Below are 25,785 nucleotides of genomic sequence, written 5' to 3'. Positions count from 1 at the left end.
TGTACCCAAGAAGAACTTTTCCTCCCTCTCCTCCAACAAAGTAAAATAAACAAGTGAGTCAAATAAAATGAGAACACCAATGTTTTTGGAAGAAATTTTTATTTGACACTGTTAAGGGAAGAGAGAGGAAACAAGCAAAGACAGGTAGGATAGGAGAGGAAGAGCACCAGACCCAGTAATTGACTTGGCAGAAAATGAGGAAACGAAGAGACCCTGGTGTTGAACGGCATCCACATAGCAGTGCTGGAGGAAAAGGAAGATTTGTGCAGACCAGGTGCACCACAGATCTTAACTGTCTAGCTTCAACTAAGTACTTGTCAACCTCTCTGGTCATTTCTCTCTTTTTTTAAGTAAATGTCAAAGCAATATCTGCAGCCTTTTCTTTTCTCTCTAAATTCATAAATCCTCTTGTCTCTTTGGACAGATAACCTCTTGTCTTAGTTAAGCAGAGAGGTGGGGGCAGGATATTCCTGCTAGGAGGAACTACATGAATAAAGAGGTAGAAACACAGACAATTTAACTGGGGCTAAATGGCAAGCCATCAAAGGGAAACAGACACCTTACCTGTGATCCTTGGCCAGGACCTGCCAAATGGGGGACCTAAGGTTTGTGGGACCAGAGAGACAGAAGGCTGAGAGATGGGTAAGACCCTTATTGGTGATGGCCTTGAACCTCAAACTGAGGATTTTGGATTTTGTGTCTTATGGAGGTAGAAACACTAGGCATGGAGTCAAAAGATCTGGATTTAAATTCTGACCCTGCAACGTACCAGCTACATGTCCTTGGGCAAATAAATGAAGTTTTGAGATGCTACTTATCTGTAAAATGTGGTATTTCCTACTCTATCTTCTGTTTCCACAGACTGCTCTGAGAATCAAATGAGATTCTGGATTTTAAACCCAGAACCACTTGAATTCTGACTCAGAAGTCTCCAAAGCTTTCTCCACTGTACTACACTCACTTTAATCTTTACCTGTTTTATGTGTTAGTTTTGTTTTTCTAACTAACTAAATTTTAAGCTCACATGAGTGGAGATGTCTTTTACTTTTCACTATTCAAAGACTCTTCTGAAACCACTCAATATTATACAATCACTGGAAGTCTCACAAAGAAGCCATGTCCAACTACAGAAAAGGTTTTATCCATTGTGCTATTATGCTAATTATAGTCTACATAAAAAATCTGCAGAAAGGACACATGATTGCTGGCCAAGTTTATCAAGACATTCAAGAGCATTAGACTACTAGCTCTGACTTGAACTAAGCAGAATAAACAAAGCAACAGTAAGTCAAGAGTCCCACTTCTAAACAATTTATTTTATTTATTCTGCTTATCTCAAGATGGTTAAACAAAAATTTGAAATACTTATATCTTGGCTTTCAAAGTGTATTGATACCACTGATTTCAAATAAGTCTATAAATTTCCATGCATGAATAGGTAGACTTCTGGACACACATCTTAAACCTCAATCTATATGAATGATTCACAACCCAAGGAATTTGAACCTCTGTGAGGCCATGTAGTTATTTTAAGAGGTCTATGTAAGCATTATCTTCAGTCTGAATAAATAATATATCTTACAAATATGTATATACTGTACTTCAACTGGATATAGATTCTGGTGTGACTAATAAAGACAAACTGATTTAAAAGTATTACTGAAATCATAGCAGCTTTTCGCTATCTGTTTTTTCCATCAAAAGATACTAAAAATACAACTATAATCTTCTTGGGAGCGAGTCTAATAATTTGGGGACCTTAAAAATGGTACATCTTGGGCTTCCCTGGTGGCGCAGTGGTAGAGAGTCCGCCTGCCGATGCAGGGGACACGGGTTCGTGCCCCGGTCCGGGAAGATCCCACATGCCGCAGAGCAGCTAGGCCCGTGAACCATGGCTAGTGAGCCTGCGCGTCCAGAGCCTGTGCTCCGCAACGGGAGAGGTCACAACAGTGAGAGGCCCGTGTACCGGAAAAAAAAAAAAAAAAAAAGTACATCTTATTAGAAAAGGTAAAGAACCACAAGCCTACATCTCATGATTTACAGATATAAGTGTTTCAGGTGAAAGAGGAAAGGCAGCATATAGACTCCACTTCTGTGGACACCATCTAAATATAATCTGGTAAAACACAAAGTTTATATGTATAAAATTAAAGAGTTGAGTGCCTGTAATTCCACTTATCTGGCAGCTATGAGAGAGCAAAACCTCTTAACGTCTATTACCTAAGACATTTTGATCCTGTCTTGATCCTGGAAAAGATCTCCAGTTGTACACATTGTATTCTACACATTCCATTTTAAACCCATGGCGCAGACCTGGGGTTCCCAGCCTGAGTGCTGAGATGCTGACATTACTGCAAGCTATAATTTCCCACCATAGGATAGACACCTGTGATATGCTTACCCCACCAAATCTTTCCCCCAACTCCCTACATCAGAACTTATGTTAGATTCATTTTGGAAACTCTCAGTAAGAGTACTCTCTCCTGCTAGTCCCCCCGCAAACTCCCAAATCTCCACTGGGTTATTCTTGTAAACAGCACCTTTATCTTTCCACCTCTCTACCACAGAGACCAAAGAGGGATTTTTCCTAACATCCAAATATCTATTCACCAGCCCTGTTCCTTCTCCTCCTAAAAATCTGTTTTCCTTCACAGATGTCAGTGGCCTGCCTAGATGAACTCTAACAACCAACTCTGAGGTACCCTTCACCTCCCAAAACCCCAGGGGCTGTTTTGTTGTTGTTTAAAACAGACAAACTATGATCCCCTCCTGATTAGTTTTTGTTAAGTCTGATATATCTGTATTCCTTGAGGAAATAGGACTTGGACACCAGGAAGAACGAAACTGAAGCATGCAGAAGTTCATGTGAGAAGTCAATTTGTCATCAATAACTTATCAAGAAAACTTTTTAAAAATAATAGATAACTGTCTGAGTTCAATTAATTATAATACAGAAACAAGAGATGATGAACACCCTTTCCTCAAAGCCATTTATCCTCAACCTTCAGAAATGACCAGACTTTTAGCTCCAGTGAATCCATTTGCCACACCACGTAATGGGGTGCCTGCCCAAGCTAACAGTGCCTATAACAGAGAACTACAGAAACACATGGGTCTGAGGCACATACAATGAGAGAATCAGACTAAAGCTCCAGTCCTCTGCTGTACCCCTGCTCACTTTTATCTACTTCAGTGCCCACCATATCCCTTCTTCCTCTAGAGTGAAATGTGCATATGCATGTGTCTATGAATATATACATATACATACATACACACACACATATATACAAATGTGCAATACCAAGACACAAACAAGGAATTTTTCTCCTAATAACTATTTAATCCAACTGAGACTTGTTGCGGGGGGAAGAAACAAATTCTTGCCCCCAAATCTTCCTTCCAACTTGAGAACTAACTATTGGACCAGAACAGTACTGCTCAAGGAAAACATTTAACAAGCACTTGCTCAATTGTTATGCAGCAAATGTTGACAACTAAGGAAGCTATCTGGATACTTGAGGTTTCCCAACTCTTCAGAGAACTGGCAATAGGAACTTTGCAGGAAAATTAATTTTTAATACCAAGATTATTCCTTCTCTCTGTTGGAGACATAGGTTAAATGTTCACCACTCTGCCCTGCCCACCCAACTGCCCAGTTCTGTCCAGCCAGAATAACCCATCTGGAAACTACCCAAGAAGCAATAATCACTTGGAGGACGGCAAGGAATTGCCCTACATAACCTCTCAAACTTTCAGGTCTACCAATCTCTAGCAAGTCCCTCCTAATTATGTGCTAACATAGTTTTACTTCCTCTTTTATTTCAAATTACAATGAACAAAAGGAAGAATAAGAAAAAAAGACATTCATGAATAGGAAAACAATCTGTTAATCTATGCATGGAACTCAAAGGGTAGGCCATTTAGTGCAAATGTAAAGGCCTCAAGTATTTGAAATGGCAACTTTTTTCTATTCTCTTTGATAATGAGGGAAAGCTGAATCATCTCTCCCTTGACTCCTAGTAAGGCTCCAGTTTCCTGAGTCTGTAAGCCTTCCAGCTGTAAAGGAATGAACACTTGAGAAGTCTGGGTTATGTAGTCCTCTGCCTTGGGAACTATATCAAACTGTGTTTGGCTCCATAATCATGTGAGCCAATTCCTTATAATAAATCTCCTTACACACACACACACACACACACACACACACACACACACACACACAGCCCTTACTGGTTCTGTTTCTCTGGAGAACCCTAATACACTACCTAAATTAACCTGGAAGTCTGAGATGCCTCCTATTCTAGGAAGAAACACTACAGATTCATTAAGTAGGAGGGGTCTCAGAAACAGCAAACAGACTTATGCACTCTGTCTAAAAGAACAAAAAAAGTGAAGAAAATTTCAGATAACTTAGACTGATGCTATTTGCTCTTTTGTATATTGAAAAGTTAAATCCCTCTCCAGCACTTTGTTTGCATCCTTTTGTAAAGCTACTCAGATGCTTTCTACTTCTCTAGTGTTAAGTAAAAATACACCTGCCTGTTCTGGCATCTCCAGACACTAACAAGCAGATAAAAACTTCCAGGCTGGCATCATTTTTCTGAGACAGCTGATATTGTTCCACTTGAAAACTACAATGTGCTCCATCTTCAGCCTAGGCCTTCTCCATCTAAATAATGTCCATTAAATAGTCACAATATACCTCCCATGTCCCCTTCATCCTCATCACCCCTCACCATTCAAAACCAGTGTGTATTTCTGGGCTACATTTCAATAGCCATAGTAAATAGTTCACATTCTCCAAAGAAACGATCTCTACAGAGGATAACATAAGGCATATGAGAAAACATCTTTTATTCTCTCTGGGCGCAACCTGAATCATACCTTATGGTCACAACTTTTAGAGGCAGGCTATTAAATTAAACTCTCCCACTTTCTCTCTTCCCTCTCCTACTCCTCTGTCCTCTACTAAATTACAAAGATATCTCTAACCCCATCCCTCACCCCCAAAACCAGTGTACGACAGTCAACAAAAACCGAGGAAAGACTCCTAGCCGAGAGAGACTCACCAAAGAGCAGCCTTCTTGTTCTGATCATTCCAAACTATGAAGGGCTGATATGACCATACCATTGTTGCCCCTCTGTCACCCTTTTTGGTGCACCAACAGTGGTTACATGTCCCCATCATTTATTTTTGAGACTTTGAAGTTCCAACAACATTCTTAATCTTCTTCATTTATTCAACTTGAAACACTTAAATGCGCCAAAGAGCATGTGCATGTGCATGGGACACTGTTAGGCTGAAAAAAGAAGGCCTACCTCACCTAGGCCAAGTTGTTTGGGCATGATCACAATAATCAGTATGACTCCAAGTACAGCCAGAACCAAGCAAACAGAAAGGTTTCAGAGATGATAAATGGGCTTAAAAAATTAAACTGGGACAACATAAAATCTCAATTCCTGAAGACCAGTGAATTACAAAAAACAATGACTTTAGCTGTAGAAGCAGTAATGAAGTAATTCTATTTCTGTGAGGGAAATTATTTTAAGGTCCCCAGGATAAACAATGAGTTGGGGATCACTAAAAAAACCTTGGAACCAAAGATTTCAAACATCTGTCTTTCTGTGCCTGTATGCTGCCCAACTCATTCCCAAAAAGGAACCAGAATCAGATTCCTCCCAACATAAGACTCCTAAGACATGTCAGGTTGGTTTCTGCAGAAGCTGCATCTTGTGAAGTAGTCTTTAAAAATAAAAATGAGAAAACCAAAGAGTACAATGATAAGCCACTTTCTCCTTCCCACTGTAATTTTTCTTTGATTTGCTCTCTGAAAATTTAAGAAAAAACAAGAATCATTAGTCTCAGATTCTTGAATTAATCTGATCTCACTTCGTGGCTGTGGCCAAAAGTAGATGGCTTTGTACAATTAAAACAGGACTTTATATCAGCAGGACTTTAGGGCTCTGGTTCCACTGTATTTAGTGTAAAGTACACTAATGACAGGGTGGAGGTTGGAGAAAGAGGTGGAAACATCCATCACAAGGTAACATGACACATAGCAGGACCCTAGCTAGACTTTAAGGAACTGATTCTATTCTGGCAGGGGAAACCCACATAATTAAGTTTCGCACTTACAAAATTATCGCTCTGAATTCAAGAATGAGAGGCATTTGGTTGTAGATACAATTCCATCTGTAGATACTAACTTTAAATTTAGAGAAGAAAAACACTCAATTAATTAATATTATGGGTTGGGGTTTCTTAGGTGATTCCTAAATTCACCTACGATTTTTTTGTTTTGATACAATTAACAGCTGTGATAAGAGGTCTACCATAGCCCTGGCTCAGAGGCGGTCTTTAGTTTCAGAAAGTCCATCGGTCGTGTAGCTGGCTGTCACTGCTAAATCTGTTGCTTGCAGAGGACCCAGAGGTCTGGGTTTGCTGAGTAGAGTCCTCACCATTTAAGCTCTTCCTACATACAGGACATGCGTCGTGCTGAAACATAAAGATATCAGTCCACGTGAACAGCCTGACCCGAAAGTTGGAAGAACTAAACACTTAAGAAACCTGAGAGTTAGCAGGTAGAAAAACCAAAAGGGCATGAATTCTCACAGAGTGCACGCTGGGCTCCAAGTGTAACACCGGGACATCTCCCAAACAGAATTTCAACAGAACTGACAGAGAATTCCAGGCAGCAACCTAACAATAGCTAACACATATCACCAAGCAGAACTAACTAGAAACAATGACCTGAGATGGTCTAGAGCAGGGGTCAGCAAACTTTTCCTGTAAAGGAAAAGGTAGTAAATATTTTAGTCTTTGCAGGCCACACCACCTATGTTGCAACTACTCAACTCTGCTGATGTAGCACAAAAGTAGCCATAGACGATTTGTAAACAAATGGGCATGGCTGTGTTCCAATAAAACTGCATTTATAAAAATAGGTGGCAGGCCACAGGGACCTGCAGGCTGTAGTCTGCTAACCTATGGTCAGAGAAGTTCCAAACAGATTAATAATCTAAAACACAGTAATGGTGCTACTAGGAGTTAGCCAGGGACTAAAATCTGATCTGCTTGGCTCTCTATTAACTGTTTGGTTTTTTTTGTTGTTGTTGTTGTTTTAATTTTTATTGGAGTATAGTTGCTTTACAATGTTATGTTAGTTTCTACCGTACAGCAAAGTGAATCAGCTACACGTATACATATATCTCCTTTTTTGGATTTCCTTCCCGTTTAGGTCACTGCAGAGCACTGAGTAGAGTTCCCTGTGCTATACAGTAGGTTCTCATTAGTTATCTATTTTATACATAGTATCAATAGTGTATATATGTCAATCCCAATCTCCCAATTCATCCCACCCGTCCTTTTCCCCCTTAGTATCCCTTACGTTTGTTCTCTGCGTCTGTGCCTCTATTTTTGCTTTGTAAATAAGATCGTCTATACCGGTTTTTTCAGATTCCACATATATGCGTTAATACACAATATTTGTTTTTCTCTTTCTGACTTACTTCACTCTGTGTGACAGACTCTAGGTCCATCCACGTCTCTATAAATGACCCAATTTCGTTCCTTTTTATTGCTGAGTAATATTCCATTGTATATATGTACCAATTAACTGTTAGCTACACCCTTACTGTGAACCATCCCCCCAAGAAGATATGACTGGCACAGCTGCCCCATCACAGATGAGAGCTGTCTGTACTTACCAGTTCTAACCACGGCACAATACAACTGCTGTGAAAGAAGTGGTTGCAGGGTAACTGCCGGACTTCCTCCTGAACTGTGTAATCCTCTTTGCATACTGGACACTCTAAACCCTTATCTGTTGGAGGAGGAAAAGCCTTTTAAAATAAACAAGCAAAAAGAAGGAAGAAGAAAACTAGCCCAATGTCTTTAACAGCCAAAGGAATACACAAAGTAAAGACAAAGTGCACCCAAGGTAGAGGCAGATAGGAAGGATGAATTTTATTTCAAATTGGGGATAGAGGTGGCAGTAGATAGGGTTATGAGAAGGAGGACTGATTAATGGGCCTGTTCCAATAAGGCCCAGACAGGACCTATATAAGGCCTATTTTTCAATGTAAAGAGTTGGAAGAACTGGGGCTTAGATTATCTTTTAAGTAAAACAGGAAAAACATCTTCCCAAGTGTGTGAAAGCCTTCTGGCAGTTTCTACTTAGGAAACACTGGCAATCTGTCCACCACAACCAAAGGACTCATCTCGGCAATCTTGGCAGTTCCCATTCAGTGTCTCAAGCCACTTTTACCCTACTACTTTCTACATTACACATCCTATTTCATCATGGTTACCCTAAAGCCTCTTTTACAAGTTGTTCATTAAAAGCTGTACCAGGAGATGGTGCTACAGAACTGCAAGGCCCAAGGGTAGCTCAGCCTCCAAGTCCAGAGACAGGAAGCCCTCTTCTCAGAGAAAATGGCTACAAACTGAACAGGGGATACCAGGCAGCAAATTCCAAGTTTCCCAAGTTTGGCTAGTAATACCAGCTAGTCTATCTCTCCAGTAGCTGGGCTATGTATGTTACATGCTCCACAGTACTCAAGGCATTTGGAGTAAAATACCACTTAACAGATTCACTCCTTCCTCTCCATTCCCACCACCTGAGCCCTAATTTTAGCTTCTACTTCTCATGCCTACTCTACTGTAACAGCCTCCCAGGTAGCATCCCTGACTCCAGGCCTTCCAAATATATCCTATATTTTGCTACCAGCTAATTTTCCCTAATATCAGCTTCACAGCAATACCCAGCTCATCTTCACTTGGATTTTCAGCTGGCACCTCAAAATCAACAAATTCAAAATTAAAAACATCACATCACCTCCTTACCCAAACCAGGGCCGGCTCACAATTTCCCCATCCCTGATGTCAGCACCACCTCTGTGGTTATAGAGCTGCAAAATCTTAGAATCATCTTTCACCCTTTCCCCTCCTTTATCCCATTATGCAATCAGTGATGAAAGCCTTTCTTCAAAATGATCTGAGTCTACCCTTTCCTGTTAGCATTGCCACCGTCACCTGAACCCCATCACGATGCTGCAACAGCCCCTTAAATCTCTGTTTCTGCTTCCTCCCTCTTTCAATCTATTTTTTTTTAATGATTGCTTTTTAAATTTATTTATTTATCTACTTTTGGCTGTGTTGGGTCTTCGTTGCTGCACGTGGGCTTTCTCTAGTTGCATTCAGTGGGGGCTACTCTTTGTTGCGATTTGTGGGCTTCTCATTGTGGTGGCTTCTACTGTTGCGGAGCACGGGCTCTAGGCACAGGCTTCAGTAGTTGCAGCACACGGGCTCAGTAGTTGTGGCACATGGGCTTAGTTGTTCTGCAGCATGTGGGATCTTCCCAGACCAGGGCTCGAACCCATGTCCCCTGCACTGGCAGGCAGATTCTTAACCACTGCGCCACCAGGGAAGTCCCTTCCCATCTATTTTAGACACTAGCCTCCAAACTAATCTTCCCTAAAGACCACTTAAATTCCCTCATTCCTCCATTTGGGGACCTACAAAACTTACCTACTACCTAAACTATCCAGCCCTAACTACTCTGCCCGTTTCAGGGTCCTCTACAACAAGGCCCCACCCTTCCTATCCAGTCATACCTCCCACTACTCCCCAAATCAGATTCTATTTCAGGTCTAATGAGGTTACACTCCTTATACCTGATCCAGACACCATGTCCATGCTGACATTCTTCATTGGCTCATACTTTTCCATATATAGAATAATCTCTCTAAGATGGCCCATGCTGTCTTTAAAATCTTCTGACTCTAAACTGGAATTTATGGGGAAAGAAACTCCCAGTCCAAAATAATGTCCCTATCACTAAGTTCTTTTAGTGCTTATAAATAAAATAATGTCTATGTCTAATGTACCTGAGTATAGGTTAGATGTGAAACAAATGCCTAGCCTCCCATTTTTTCTCTTCCTTTTCTCCCAAAGTCAGTATCATCTGCTCAACCACTTTTTATACTATTGTCTAATCATTTGGTAAGTTTTGTTTCCCCTAGTAAGTTCTTCAAGAAATCAAGTCTTCTATACCTTTGTACCTCTTTATTTCCTGCATGGCATCTAGAAAACGAACATGGTAATTGCTCAGGAATTACCTGTTGACTAACCCTAATGAAGGGGTAGGTACCTTCCATATCTGGCACCCAAGTATAAATTTTAGGAGTGCTACAGCTTCACTTGAAGATCTTTAGTATAGGAAATGGCTCAGATTCTGAACAGCGATAATAAGATGACAAAATACGTATGAAAATGAACCTACCAACTTGTTCCTGAGTTACTGTCACTGTTGGAAGAGATGTGATCTTTTCCTTGTCAGCTGGGGGAGGCCCTGTGTTTTCCAGTTGTCCTAAAAGCTACAAAAGAAGAAAAAAGAAAAAGAAGAAGTGGTAGACATCTAACTATCCCTAGGGAGGGAGCTGTTCCAGCTGAGAACAGTGCAGATATTAAAAATGTTAGTTGCTCTTACTTCTGCAAGGCTATGAGAGGCTTGGGTTTGCCCTTTCCTGCTGCCAGAACACTCATAATTGCTTTACAATTTCAGAGTGACATTAGTATAAGCCCACAGACAGATCCATCATTGCAGGGCCCACCTCTGGGCATAAAGCAACTTCGGAGACAGCAAAAGGGCTGTGATGTCACGAATAAAACTTACAGCTTAACAAAACGTAATACTTAACCAGTTCAAAAACTTCATTTTGCTGAAAGGAAAAAAAGGGTGAGAGTATGGAAAATAGCACAAGGTAAGCCAAGAAATAGGTAAATTACTGCCTACAAGAAGACTTGGATATAAACAACATGCTTTCTATTCTCAGCAATCCACAAGGGAAATGAAAAACCAATTAAATTAAAATAAACATAAACAAGTGGAAGCAATTATACATGGCATGGGAATACCTTTTTCTCTGCTTCCTTCCCCTACTTTGTTCCATCTAGCAGAAATCCCTGCTTCAACATATGAGCAGACCCTTCTTTTTTGTGAAGTACTTGTTAATAGGATCCTCATAGGACTGAACAAGAGGCCAAAAATGTAAAATATTGTTGGTTATAGAAGTCTTTTCTTCCTTTGGAGTTGAAGCTATCTTCTAGAAAGTCCCTAGGACCAAGAAAGTACATGGATGCTGAGCTAAACCCATAAACCATCTATCCCTTTAGTAAAATGGAAACCCACAAGCTCAAACTATTAGGAAAAGCAGAGTGACTGCTGTTTCAGAAAGTAGCAGAAGGAAAGCAGGAAGCCTGTGGAACCATGAGACACACTGAACAGACACCCTCAAAAGGCAGCTCCTCACCTGAGTTACAATGGCATCAAGCCCTGTCTGACCCCAGGCATAGTCCCCAGGGTTGGAGTGCAGCATCCCGCTCCTATACATGAGATGAGACACAGAGCATTAGATGGAGTGACCAGGCTCCACCTTACACCACAGAAAGATTGGCAGAGGAATCCTGTTCTCTCTCAGAGCTGGAAAGTCACCAGTTCTCTAGAATCAAGTGGCAAATAATTTCTCAATAATTTCAAGGTCAAACATTATCCAGAGGCAGTCTCTCATTCTCTAGGAATTTTTGCTTAACTGTATACAACATAAAATGTGAAGCTACCTAAAATACATGACAAACCAGAGCAAAAAGAGTGACTCATTGCCTGTTGGTTAAGAAAAGTTTGTCTTCTCTGTGCCCATTTAACTTAAACATAGATGGAGCTGCTTTTTAAGGAGAGTTTTCCCTTCGTGATCAGCGAAAATTGACAGCAGACTTCCCTCATTCTAAGACTTGGCCTGTGGTCCTGGACAGTGAGGAGCTTTCACGTAGAGAAGCAGCCACAGCAGCGTCTCTGAATCACAACTTAGAGGAATCACAAAAGGGACTTGGCAGCACCTCTTTCTGGAGCTGATGGTGTACTAGCCTGGATGACAGATATCCAGACTCTTTGGCTGGAACACATTTAAAGAAACTAGAGGCTGGAAAATAGGGTAACTGTGTGGAAGGACTGAGGTCCCTTTGAGCAAAGAAGGCTTCTGGGGCAGAGTCAGAAGTGGCAAATAACTGTCCAGACAAGAGGAAATTCCATCTTTAACCCGTACCATACGTGTCACTCTGATACTCTTATTTCTTCTGAAAAAAAACCTTACTTTAAAAAAAAGGAAGTTAAGCAGTATCTTTTCAATTTCAGAAATTCTTAAGGAATAAAATCTTCCCATATGATCCAGAGGAGAAACACACAAATCAGATACCAAGCCTGGTAGGGACCATCTCATTCCCCACCTCAACACAACCCTCACACCTGAATATGAATGGAATCAGACACACCCAGTACCCAGACATCCTGTGGGACCAGGATAGCCCTCATGAGCCTGAATTATAAAGAATAAGTTCTGATTAAGCTTGGGTTCAGCAGACAATGGCAGTCTTTAACAGCCTGCCAATTACACCTATATACTCACCTATGCAGCTCTTTCTTTCTCACTATGGCACAGATACTACCATACCTAAAATGATGCTACTGCAGGAGAGTAAGACAGAAGGCAATTAGTTACTTACCAAGAAAATGGGGATCCAGGAATGAATCCTGCAATGATCTGTTGTAGTACTCTGTTGAAGGAAAAAAATTAGATAAGACAACAGACTAATGAAAGTACTCTATGATATCCATGGCTGACTAATCACCAACTCCTTCCCCAAAACACAATGGCTTTTCACTGACTATTATACAATAGAGAGCACCAGAAATCAGTCCACTACATGGTAGAGTGCTACTTTGCTATTATGGCTGTCTTTCTGAGCTCTACTACTTTATGTATTAATAGATTTTTATTAATTAAGCTGGAAAGGAATCTGATTGTATGGTTAGTTTTCAAACTATGATTCTTGGCTCCTTGGCAGCAAAATGAGAGGCTGAAAGGGATGCTAAGCCAGGGAGATTCTGGACCCACCTCCCTACAACAAGGGTAGTTCCATTTTTATGTGTTATGCACATTGTGCAAGATACTATTTAAGGGGCCCTTTCTTAAAAGTTCAACAATAGCTAACTATACTATGTGTTTGTTTTAAAATATGTTCACAAGTTATTTTATACTCCTCCTTTGGGTGTAGGTTGGACTTAATGACTTACTTTTTTTTTTTTGAGGTACAACTGACATATAACATTATATGTTTTTTGTTCAGGTGTACAACACAATGATTTTATGTTTGTATATAATGCAAAGGATCACCACAATAAGACTAATTAACATTCATTACCATACATAGTTATAAAATTTTACTTTTTTTTTTAACATCTTTATTGGGGTATAATTGCTTTACAATGGTGTGTTAGTTTCTGCTTTACAACAAAGTGAATCAGTTATACATATACATATGTTCCCATATCTCTTCCCTCTTGTGTCTCCCTCCCTCCCACCCTCCCTATCCCACCCCTCTAGGTGGTCACAAACCACCTAGCTGATCTCCCTGTGCCATGCGGCTGCTTCCCACTAGCTATCCACCCTACATTAGGAAATTTTACTTTCTTGTGATGAGAACTTTTAAGATCTACTCTCTTAGCAACTTTCAAATATGCAACACATTATTAAAATGATAATACTGTAATGAACTATAGTATCTCATTGTGGGTTTGATTTGCATTTCCCTGATGATACAGTCACCGTGCCATACATTATATCCCCATTATTTATTTTATAACTGAAAATTTGTCCCTTTTGACCCCTTTCACCCATCCCCCAACCCCTGCCTCTGACAACTCACCAATTTATTCTCTATATCTGTGAACTCAGTTACTGAATTCTTTTTTTAGATTCCACATATAAGATCATACAGTATTTGTCTTTCTCTTTGTCTCATCTATTTCACTTAGCATAATGCCCTCAAGGTCCATCCACGTTGTTGCAAATGGCAAGATTTCATTCTTTTTCACAGCTGAATAACATTCCACTGCATATATGTACCACAATTTCTTCATCCATTCATCCATCAGTGGACCCTTAGGTTGTTTCCATGTCTTGGCTATGGTAAACAATGCTGCAATGAACAGAGGATGCATATATCTTTTCAAATTTGTGTTTTTGTTTTCTTCAGATGAATACCCAGAAGTGGAATTGCTGGATCATAAGGTAGTTCTATTTTTAATTTTTTGAGGAACCTCCATATTGTTTTCCACAGTGGCTACACCAATTTACATTCCTACCAACAGTGTACAAGGGTTCATTCCCTTTTCTCCACATCCTCATCAACACTTGTTATTTCTTGCCTTTTTGATAACAGCCATTCTAACAGGTATGAGGTGATATCTCATTGTGGTTTTGATTTGTATTTCTCTGATGGTTAGTGATGTTGAGCATTTTTTCATGTGCCTGTTGGCCAACTGTATGTCTTCTTTGGAAAAATGTCTATTCAAGTCCTCTGCACATTTTTAAATTGGGTTGTTTTTGTTGTTGTTGAATTGCATGAGTTCTTTGTATATTTTGGATATTAACCGCTTGTTGGATACATCATTTGCAAATATCTCCTCCTATTCAGTAGGTCTCCTTTTCATTTTGTTGATTTCCTTCACCATGCAGAAGCTTTTTATAGTTTGATGTAGTCCCACTTGTTCATTTTTACTTTTGTTGCCTCTGCTTTTGGAGTCATCCAAAAAAATCATGACCAAGACTGATGTCTTAAAGAGTTTACTGCCTGTTTTCTTATAGGGATTTTACGGTTTCAGGTCTTACGTTCAAGTCTTTCATCCACTTTGAGTTAATTTTTGTGTACAGTGTAAGACACTGGTCCAGTTTCATTCTTTTGCTTGTGGCTGTCCAGTTTTTCCAACACCATTTATTAAAGAAACTGTCCTTTCTCCACTGTATATTCTTGGCTCTTTTGTCATAAATTAATTGATCATATATGCAAAGGTTTATTTCTGGACCCTCTATTCTATTCCATTGATTTAGGTGTCTGTTTTTATGCCAGTACCATACTGTGACTTACTTCTTAACAATAGAATATGGTGGGATAACTGTGACTTCCAAGGCTAGTTCATAAAAGGCAATGTGGCTTCCTCCTTGCAGCCTCTCTTGGATTACTTTCTCTGGGACAGTGCCATATCAAGCAGTCCTGTGCAAAGGCCCACATGATAAAGAACTGAGGCCTCCTGACAAGAGCCAGAACAAACTTGCCAGACTTTGAGTAACTCCCAGTTGATTCTTCAGATAACTACAGCAATGGCCAAAGTCTTGACTGTAAGCTCATGAGACCCTGGGCCAGAACCACGCAGCTAAGCTGCTCCCAAATTCCTGGCCCAGTGAACCTATGAGATAATAAATATCTGTTGTTTAAGCCTCTAAGCTCTGGGGTAATTTGTTATACAGCAATAGATAACTAATACAGATTTTGATACCTAGAAGTGAGTACTGATGTAACAAAAACCTAAAATGTGGGAGTAGCTTTGGAACACAGCAGAGGGCAGAGTTGGAAGAACTGTGAGGAGAGTGTGAGTAAAAGTTTGAAGAGCCTTTAAGAAATTGTAGGGCTTCCCTGGTGGCGCAGTGGTTGAGAGGCCGCCTGACAATGCAGGGGACACGGGTTCGTGCTCCGGTCCGGGAAGATCCCACATGCCGCGGAGCAGCTGGGCCCATGAGCCATGGCCGCTGAGCCTGCACGTGCGGAGCCTGTGCTCTGCAACGGGAGAGGCCACAACGGTGAGAGGTCCGCGTACCGCAAAAAAAAAAAAAAAAAAGGAAATTGTAGAAGCAATGGCTTTTGAGGAAGTTATGGGTGAGTACTTAAGGGAAAGTGAGAAAAATCTTTTTGGAAATGGGAGAGAAAGGGATCCTTGTTATGTAATGGCAAAAGCTGTTGCCTGACATAACATGGAAAGTAGAAGTTGTGGCTCATGAATGGGGTGATAATGTAGCTAACAAGATTTCCAGACAGGGGTGTTGAAGGTTCCTTTTGACTTCTTCTTGCTGTATTAAAATGCAAGAGAAGAGGAATAAATTAAAGGAAGAATAGTTAAAAAGGAGTTAAGACTAGATAATTCTGAAAATTCCTGGCCTCTCCAGATGGCAAATGATACTAAAATTACGAAATGGCTTAAAAAAAAAGAAAGAAATGGTTTCCGAGCAAAGATCAAATCATGGGCATTGCCAAGAAAATGGTTAAAGAGGAAGTCAAGAGTGTGGCTATAAAAATTCTTTGTTAAGACCTCAGAAAGAGGGGCGTCCCTGGTGGTGCAGTGGTTGAGAATCCGCCTGCCAATGCAGGGGACACGGTTTCGATCCCTGGTCCGGGAAGATCCCACATGCCGCAGAGCAACTAAGCCCATGCGCCACAACCACTGAGCCTGTGCTCTAGAGACCACAAGCCACAACTACTGAGCCCGCATGCCACGACTACTGAAGCCTGTGTGCCTAGAGCCTGTGCTCTGCAACAAGAGAAGCCACCGCACTGAAAAGCCTGCGCACGGCAACGAAGAGTAGCCCCCACTTGCTGCACCTAGAGAAAGCCCATGCGCAGCAACGAAGACCCAATGCAGCCAAAAATAAATAAATTAAAAAAAAAAAAAAAGACCTCAGAAAGTTCACATAGTGCCTAGAGAGCTATTCAATTAAACAACTGAGCTTCTAAGAAGCTTAAGTGTGTTGTATTGGTTTCCTAGGGCTGCCGTAACAAATTCCCACAAACTGGGTAGCTTAGAACAACAGGAATTTATTTTCTCACAGTTTTAGAAGTCAGAAATCTGAAACTGAGATGCTGTTAGGGTTAGTTCCTTCTGGAGTCTCTAAGAGAGAATCTATTCCATGCCTCTCTCCCAGCTTCTGGTGGTTTCCAGCAATCCTTGCTGTTTCTTAGCTTGGCGACACATTATTCCAATCTCTGCCTCGGTCGTCATACGACTTTCTTCTCTGTGTCTTCTGTGTCCAAACTTCTCTCTTCTTATAAAAACACCATTGGATTAGGGCCCACTCTAACCCAATATGATCTCATCTTATTTTGATTACATGTATAAAAGATCTTATTTCCAAATAAGGTCACATTCACAGGTACTGGAAGTTAGGACTTGAACATTTCTTTGGGGGCGGGGGGGATATAATTCTACCCCACTACAAGTATAGTCCTTCAGCAATCCCAGCAGAAGCCCAAGGTAAAAAAGAGATTATATAAAAAAGATTTGTGGGTATAACTTTTGTTAATGGCATGAATCTCACTAATAGTAAAAAGAAACACTGACAGCTTAAACTGAAAGGTACAGAGGCAGTACAAAATGAAAAGAGACCCTTTGGGCCCTAACAATTCTACTGGCAAGAAGCAGGCTAAGAAAACTATGAAGCTGCAAATCTGGACTACTTTTTATGGAAAAGAATGACTCATACGGTGGAATCAAGAGCCACGAAGGAGGAAACAAGAGCTACAGAGAAGCATTCCTGGGTAGAAGTAGAACTAAGTCCTAATCAAGGAACGTCCAACATTTATCCAGACAAACATTAAAACTGCTACAAATCAGTGACTTCTTTGTGCCTTTCATCTTCTCCCTTTTTAAACAGAAATCTCTATACCTGTTTATTATATGCCTGTCCCATCACTATATGTTGGGTATATGAGGGGTAGAAAACTCGCCTCTTTGGTTTATAGATCTGCACACCAAAAGGAATTATGTCTGAGGAACTACACCCAAAGAGCCTCATCCACACTTGGACGTAAGTAAATGACAACAACCTGGATTTCAAGTTGATGCTGTACAGGGACAAGACTTTTGGTGGGTCTTGGGAGGAGGTGAATGTATTTTGCACATGGGAGAAATGTAAGTAATTTCTGGCCAAAGGTTAAACTGTGGTAGTTTTCAAATATGTCCACAAATTCTTTAATACTCCTCCCCTTTAAGAGGCAGAGCTTAATTCTCCTCCCCTTGAATGTGGACTGGACTTAGTGACTCACTTCTTACAGATAAAGTATGGCTGGAAGGACAGTGTTTGGCTTCCAAGATCAGGATATAAAAAGGCATTACAGTTTTTCCCTTCTTCCTTTCTCTCTCTTGGATCACTTACTCTAGGGGAAGACAGCTGCCAAGTCATGAAGACACCGAAGAAGTCCTATGGAGAAGTCCACACAGTGAGGAACTGAGGCATCCTGCCAACAGCAAGGTTAGCTGACCCATCTTGGAAGTGGATCTTCCAGCCCCAGTTTAGGGTTCAGATGACTGCAGCCACAGCAGACATTTTGATTATAACCCCATGAAAACCTTTACCAAAAACACCTAGCTAAGCTGCTCCCAAATTCCTGACCCTCAGAAACTGTGAGATGATAAATGTCTGTTGTTATAAGTTGCTAAATTCTGGGATAACCTGTTTACACAGCAGTAAGTAACTAATATACCCTCCCTGCTTGCTAGTACAGACATACCTCAGAGATATTGCAGGTTTGGTTCCAGACCACTGCAATAAACCATTTTTTTTGGTTTCCCAGTGCAGATAAAAGTTATGGTTACACTATACTGTAGTCTACTAAGTGTGCAATAGCATTATGTCTAAAACATTGTACATAACCTTAATTTAAAAATACTTTATTGCTAAAAATGCTAACCATCATCTGAACCTTCAGCAAGTTGTAGTAGTAACATCAAAGATCACTGATCACAGCTCATCATAACAAATACAATAATGAAAAAGTTTAAAATATTACAAGAATTATGAAAATGTGACACAGAGACATGAAGTGAGCAAATGCAGTTGGAAAAATGGCACCGACAGACTTGCTAGACACAGGGTTACCACAAACCTTCAATTTGTAAAAAACACTATCTCCTAGGTGCAATAAAGTGAAGTGCAATAAAATGGGGTATGTTGTACAGTTGGCCCTCTGTATCCACGGGTTCTGCATCTACAAACTTAACCAACCAAGGATTGAAAATATTGGGGGGAAAAAAAACTCCAGAAAGTTCCAAAAAGCAGAACTTAAATTTGCCGTGCACCACCAACTATTTATATAGCATTTACATTGTATTTATAACTATTTACACAGCATTGTATTAAGTGTTACAAGTACTCTAAAGATGATTTAAAGTATACAGGAGGATGTACATAGGTTATTTGCAAATACTACACCATTTCATATCAGGGAAGAGAATCCTCAGATTTTGGTATCCACAGCGGGCGGGGGGGTCCTGAAACCAATCCTCCCGACGGATACTGAGGGATGACTAATTAGAAGAACAGTTTATCACATGCTTGAACTAACCAATAAGTAAATGGTAATAATCAAGTTTGAGAGAGAGCCTAGTTCCTTGAAGCTCTAAAGCTGACCCTATACAAATACTTGGAATTGCCAGGGACACCTCAATGGATCAGCTGCTGATTTCCCCTTTATCGGCTGCTTACCCTCTGGAAGTGAGATGTTGGTTCCACCTCAGCAGTGACAGAGAGAGACGGCTCAGGGTGACTCCAGTAAGTGTGTGAGCTGTTGTCAGGAGATTATCTTCACTTGATACATACAGTATTTATACTGAATTTTTTTTTAAACAAAAACTTTTTCTTGTTAAAGTACTAGGTAGCTAAAAGGGGTAGGGGAAGAGGTGTATGTATTTAATTTTAGCAACCCACAAAAGAGAAAAATCAATCCACAGGGTCTGGATGAGTATGCTAAGACCAGATAAGAGTATTCACGTAGTCTCCAGAGCTGTAATCTCTTTAGGTTTTCCTCCTACCTCCCTTCTCAGACTCCTCTACTTATTCCTCTTATCTTCCAAACTTCTAATCAATGAGGGCCCAGAGCTCAATTCTCTGAGCTCTTCTATTTTCTATCTTGACTCTTTTGGCAATTTCATCCAGTTTTATAATTTTAAGTATCATAAAGAGGCAACAACTTCCAGATTTCATCTCTAGCCAAGACGTCTGCCTACTCAACATCACCACTTGAATGTATAATAAGCACCTCAACCTCGTTATGTCCACAACTGAACTCTTAGATCTTCTCCCCCAAACCTGTTCCCCCTAGTATTCCGCATTTCAGCTGATGGTGGCTCCACTTTTCTAGTTGCTCAGACCAAAAACCTTTTTGTCATCCTTAACTCTTCTTTCTGTTATACCTCATATCCAATCTGCCAGCAAATCGTATCATGCCCATTATCAAACTTTATCTAGAACCCAACCATCTTTTTGCACTAACCCTCATCCAAGCCACTAGTATCTCTAACTTAGATTAATGCAACAGCCTCTTAAATGGTTTCTCTGCTTCTGTCTTTGCCCCTGTGCCTCTTGTACACACACATACCCCTGGCCATTCTATTATCAACACAGCAGTTAGAATGATCATTTTAAGACATAAGTTAGACCATGTCATTCTTCTGTCCTAAACTTCCTACTGGATTTCCACTGCACTCAGAATAAAAGCCTGTATAACAGGCTACCAGTCTCTACATGGTCTCATACTGAGCTCCCCTGCCCCAGCCCCAACAACTGCTCTGTGACCTCATCTCCTACTATTCCCCTCTCTTACTCTGCTCCACACTAGACTCTCCTTGTTGGCACACTCTTGGCTCATTCCCTCACTTCCTTTATATCTATTCAAATACCTTCTCAACAAGGCCTTGCTGACTATACTTTTTGAAACATCAGTTCTCCCACACTCCCTAACTCTCTTCCCTGCCTATTCTTCCCCATAGCATTTACTACTGCTTAACGCTCTATCGATTTAATTTATTTTGCTTGTCTGTCATCCCCCATTACTATGTAAATTCCACAAGGGCAATCATTTTTTACTGTTCTGTTCACTACTGTATGCCCAACATCCTGAATAGCACCTGGCATAGTAATACACAAATGTTTACTGAATGACTTAAGAGACCCCAAGATGGGGCCCAATCAGATGGACATTGAAAGACATATACAATCTATTAAGATAAAAAAAGGAGATTATAAAATAGGTATAGTATGATTCCACTTCAATTATATAGATGTAGGTATCTCATATATATATGGGAAAAAGTCTACATAATTATATATCAAGGTATAATAACTGTGGCTATTTCTGGGTAATGTTGTTTTTTAAATCCATGCCAAAAAACAAAACAAACCTACTACTTTTTTTTTTTTTTTTTTTTTTGCGGTACGCGGGCCTCTCACTGTTGTGGCCTCTCCCATTGCGGAGCACAGGCTCCAGACGCGCAGGCTCAGCGGCCATGGCTCACACTCCGCGGCATGTGGGATCTTCCCGGACCGGGGCACAAACCAGTGTCTCCTGCATCGGCAGGCAGACTCTCAACCACTGCGCCACCAGGGAAGCCCCTACTACTTTTAAATAGCAACAAAAAAAGTTAACAACCGAAAAGAAGTCATTTCTCAAAATCTGAGTTGTGATCAGTGGTCAGAAAATGTTAAGTCCCAGAACCTAGGGTTAACTTCAGGAAAACATACTCTTAAGGAAAGAAACCTTAAATGTTAAGAGTACCACACTGAAATAAAAGATAGGTTTTAATGTAATAAGTGCAAACTACAGGGTGGTAATCTCTATGAAGCCAGGAAAGTATGAATGTATTAGTGTTGATCTAATACAAAGAAAAGGAACAAATAACAAACATAAATACTTTTCCATCCTAAAAAAAAACAAACATTAAGATGAAATATGAGGACTTCCCTGGTGGTGCAGTGGTTAAGAATCCACCTGCCAATGCAGGGGACACAAGTTCGAGCCCTGGTCCGGGAAGATCCCACATGCTGCGGAGTAACTAAGCCCATGTGCCACAACTACTGAGCTTGAGCTCTAGAGCCCATGAGCCACAACTATTGAGCCCACGTGCCACAACTATTGAAGCCCGCGTGCCTAGAGCCCATGCTCCGCAACAAGATAAGCCACCACAGTGAGAAGCCTGCGTACCACAACGAAAAGCAGCCCCCGCTCGCCACAACTAAAGAAAGCCCGCGCACAGCAATGAAGACCCAATGCAGCCAAAAATAAAATTAAATTTTTAAAAAAAGATGAAATATGAATAATTCCTTAGGCTTATCACAAACCAAATGAAATTTCTCCAAAAGACTATGCAATTTCCTTTGCTGACTCTATACACACCAAGCAACCATCTGATTGCTTTTGATTTCTTGATATCTAGGAAATTCAAAGACATTATTAAGCTAATAAGCAGAAATGAGTTTTCCAGTCACTGAAATAGAATTCCCCAAGTTGCAAATTAATAAATCATTCTTCTGGCACAGGACAGATAATTATTTAAGGTTAGACAAGATGACCTGATTACACCCAGATAAACTATCATTTGAAAGCTGCAGATTAGAGGACTTTAGGCACACTCAATAAATATCTGCAGAATGGATGAACAATTGAAGACTTACCCTTCTTTATATGAGCAAAAGGGCTTCACTCATGTCAATGAAAAAGCCAAAGAAAATACATCTCATTTCAGGAGAGCTCCTTAAATTGGTGTGAGGAGCACATTAATAATCCCACAAAGGCTAATCTCTGACATCTGATTTCTTAAATGACAAAGTACTCTGTCTACAGTAAAATGGGTGGTATGATCAGAAGCCTGAGATGTAGCCCATGTAAACCACTAGCTGAAAACCCGACGAGCAGGATAAAAAGTTATACTACTTCTCAAGTCAACAGGACAAACTGTTACCAGGAAGAAGCCAAGCCAGAATTTAATCAATTAAAAAAAAACTATAAAATACAAAATTGTAAAGTGTTTTCAAAACATTGGGTGACATTATAATGACAACTACTGTAAAGTAATAACAATCACATAGAACAATCCGAGTAGACCTGCTAATCAGGCAGAGTAGTAATATGCCCCAAAGATGTGTTGTGTTCCATTTACACTTACGTGAAAGAAAAGAGAAAATAAGCTGAATTTAAAACTTCCCAAGTTCTACTTGCTGACACACTGGTATGTGTCCCTTGGAAGAAAAATTTCTGAGAAAGTTAGGAAAATGCTTAATTCTTTTTTTGTTTTTTAAATTGGGAAGACTATAAGATACTGTTAAAATTTTTTCAATTATTTCGAAACATTCATAATCCCACCAAATACAAATATCATCATTTTTGCCATATCCTGGCTCCAGTATTTAACTGGCTTCATACCCTTAGGCAATTTACCTAACCTCTCTGTGCCTCAGTTTCTACTGTAGAATGGAGATACTCACAGTAACTTCTCCAGAGAGTTATAGTGAAGATTAAACAAATACCTGAAAAGCACTCAGACTAGTACCTGGCACAAACTCTTAGCTATTATAGCTACTAATTCATATGTTCCATACATACCTCTTAGCAACATAATTACAATTAACCATTCATTCAACACAAATATATACAATGTCCACTATAAAACAGACACTACCTAGAATCTGGGAATACAAAAATGAATAAAATTCCACCCTAGACCCCCTAGAAGTAACTGAAAAGGTTGTAACAGATCTGGTCCCCCAAAAGATTCCAGGTCCAGATGAAATTATAGGTAACTTTTACCAAACCTTTAAGGAATAGATAATTCCTTATTTAAACTATTCCCAAGCCTAAGAACAAAGCAAGATTTCCCAGTTCATTTTATCAAACTAATACAACCCTTATACCCAAACTTGATAAAGATAACACAAGAAAATTACCAGCTCCCTTATGAATCAATGCAAAAATCCTAAAAAAGATTAGGAAGAAATCAATTCCAATAGTGTATTAAAAGATTAACACTCCTTGACAAAGTAGTTTTTATTCGAAGCCTGTTGAATTCAAACTGTTGGTTGAACGTGAGAAAATCTATTAGTTAATAAAATGCATTAATTGTTTAAAGGAGAAAAACTATAAGGGTCATTTTCATAGGACTGCAAAGGTCATTTGATAAAATCTCTAGTCATCCTCAATTAAAAGCCCATAATAAATAAGAAATAAAATAAACCTTTCTTAATGTGATAGGAACCATATTAGGAACCAAAAGTGAATATGCTTAATAAAGAAACGCTAATTCACTCTCATTTAAGTCAGGAAGAAGACAAAGATGGCTACACTTAGACAACTTTGTTTTGATAATATAGTCAATGCAACAGATAAGAAAAAATAATGAGGCATAAACATAGGGGAAAAATACAAACAATATTTGTATCAATCAATTGATACACCTGCTAATCTAGATACCTTAGAGAACTAAACGAAAAACTATTAGAGCTAATAAGAGAATTCAATTAAGTAGCACGGGGTTGGGTAACAATCTATCTAATAATCAGTTTAAAATTAAGTGAAACTATAAAACTTTACTGAATAACATAAAAAAAGAACCAAACAAATTGAGATATGAGCCATGGGCCTAGATGAGAAGTTTCAATATTATAAAAAGTACCAACTGTCCACAAATTAATATGAACTTCCAATCAAAATCCCAATGGGATGGGAGAGAGGTCAGAGATCGACAAATTGCATTTAAAATTCATTTGAAAGAGTAAATGTAAGAGAAGCATCCAAAAGTTTTTTCAAAGGAACAATAACGAAGTGGACTTTCATGACTAGCTATCAAATCATACTATAAAATTATAGAAAGTAAATCAGTAAGACATAGGCACAGGAGTACACAAATAAAGATCAGACCATAACAGAGAATCCAGATAGAGATGAATATGAAACTGTATATATAACAAAGGTAACATTTCGAATAAGATGGATTATTCAATAAATGAGAGGGGACAGACCCTTAACTCAAAAAATACACAAGAATAATACACTCACCACCAGACGTGTGGGCACAAAACACAAGCCAAGCCAGAGATCCTCCCTGGGAGTTGACAGATGCACATATCCTCTGGGATGAATGCTCTAATGTTCTTATAAACTTGGAACTACCATTAGCTATCTTTCATTTTACACAGGAGAGCTATCTAATAATGATGCCAACGAAGAGAGAGACAGATGAAGATAACATACTGATTGACCATCTAGATCCATCTAAGAACATCTAATTTACATCCGTGGTTCTTAATATTGCCCCTACACAGCAACTTAGGAATCCAAGGCGATGGTTTTGCTAGTTACAGTAAATGGGGTAGTACCATTTATATTTAGTAGCAAGGAAAGAGCAGTGCTAGTCACCCTGCAAGAAATGGGAGGAAAGCCAGGACCAAAAAGGAACTGTCCTCCAGCATGCATAATTTTTAAACATCCTGCCTGGACATTCACTTGGGGAATATCTGTCTATAATTAACTGAGCCTAAACTCAACTCCATTCTACACAAAGTATTTCCAACTTGGTTTTAATATATACTGAATTTATTTATTTATTTATTTATGGCTGCATTGGGTCTTCGTTGCTGTGCACGGGCTTTCTCTAGTTGCAGCGAGCGGCGAGCGGCGGCTACTCTTCATTGCAAATCAAAACTACAATGAGGTATCACCTCACACCAGTCAGAATGGCCATCATCAAAAAATCTACAAACAATAAATGCTGGAGAGCGTGTGGAGAAAAGGGAACACTCTTGCACTGTTGGTGGGAATGTAAATTGATACAGCCACTATGGAGAACAGTATGGCGGTTCCTTAACAAACTACAAATAGAACTACCATGCGACCCAGCAATCCCACTACTGGGCATATACCCTGAGAAAACCATAATTCAAAAAGAGTCATGTACCAAAACGTTCACTGCAGCTCTATTTACAATAGCCAGGACATGGAAGCAACCTAAGTGTCCATCGACAGATGAATGGATAAAGAAGATGCGGCACATATATACAATGGAATATTACTCAGCCATAAAAAGAAACAAAACTGAGTTATTTGTAGTGCGGTGGATGGACCTAGAGTCTGTCATA

General features: G+C 39.8%; 1 protein-coding gene and 1 long non-coding RNA gene across 11 annotated transcripts in view; one reads left to right on the top strand and one right to left on the bottom strand.

Moving 5' to 3' along the window:
• Positions 1–39: 39 nt before the first annotated feature.
• RNF115 (ring finger protein 115) overlaps positions 40–25,785 on the bottom strand; it is a 76,693-nt gene continuing 50,947 nt past the window's right edge. For 5 of the 10 annotated variants that reach the window (XM_055084358.1, XM_028488906.2, XM_055084361.1 and 2 more), the window contains 5 exons: positions 12,557–12,607; positions 11,311–11,383; positions 10,281–10,374; positions 7,705–7,820; positions 41–6,493 (listed from right to left, as the gene is read on the bottom strand). In XM_055084358.1, coding sequence (XP_054940333.1) covers positions 6,362–6,493; positions 7,705–7,820; positions 10,281–10,374; positions 11,311–11,383; positions 12,557–12,607 — 466 coding nt within the window. In that variant the 3' untranslated portion in view covers positions 41–6,361. Of the gene's footprint in view, positions 6,494–7,704; positions 7,821–10,280; positions 10,375–11,310; positions 11,384–12,556; positions 12,608–16,628; positions 16,927–25,785 lie in introns of those variants that run through there. The other 5 variants (XM_055084357.1, XM_028488905.2, XM_055084359.1 and 2 more) reach the window with 2 other exon arrangements.
• LOC129392071 (uncharacterized) overlaps positions 16,933–25,785 on the top strand; it is a 10,501-nt gene continuing 1,648 nt past the window's right edge. The window contains exons 1-2 of the long non-coding RNA XR_008617136.1: positions 16,933–18,132; positions 19,317–19,431. This is a non-coding gene — a long non-coding RNA (uncharacterized lncRNA). The remainder of the gene's footprint in view (positions 18,133–19,316; positions 19,432–25,785) is intronic.

The sequence above is a fragment of the Physeter macrocephalus genome, chromosome 4 (assembly GCF_002837175.3).
Source record: "Physeter macrocephalus isolate SW-GA chromosome 4, ASM283717v5, whole genome shotgun sequence".
In the NCBI taxonomy this organism is placed as follows: Eukaryota; Metazoa; Chordata; class Mammalia; order Artiodactyla; family Physeteridae; genus Physeter; species Physeter macrocephalus.
The sequence above is the reverse complement of the archived record's forward strand: the minus strand, read 5'-3'. Positions and strand labels throughout refer to the sequence as shown.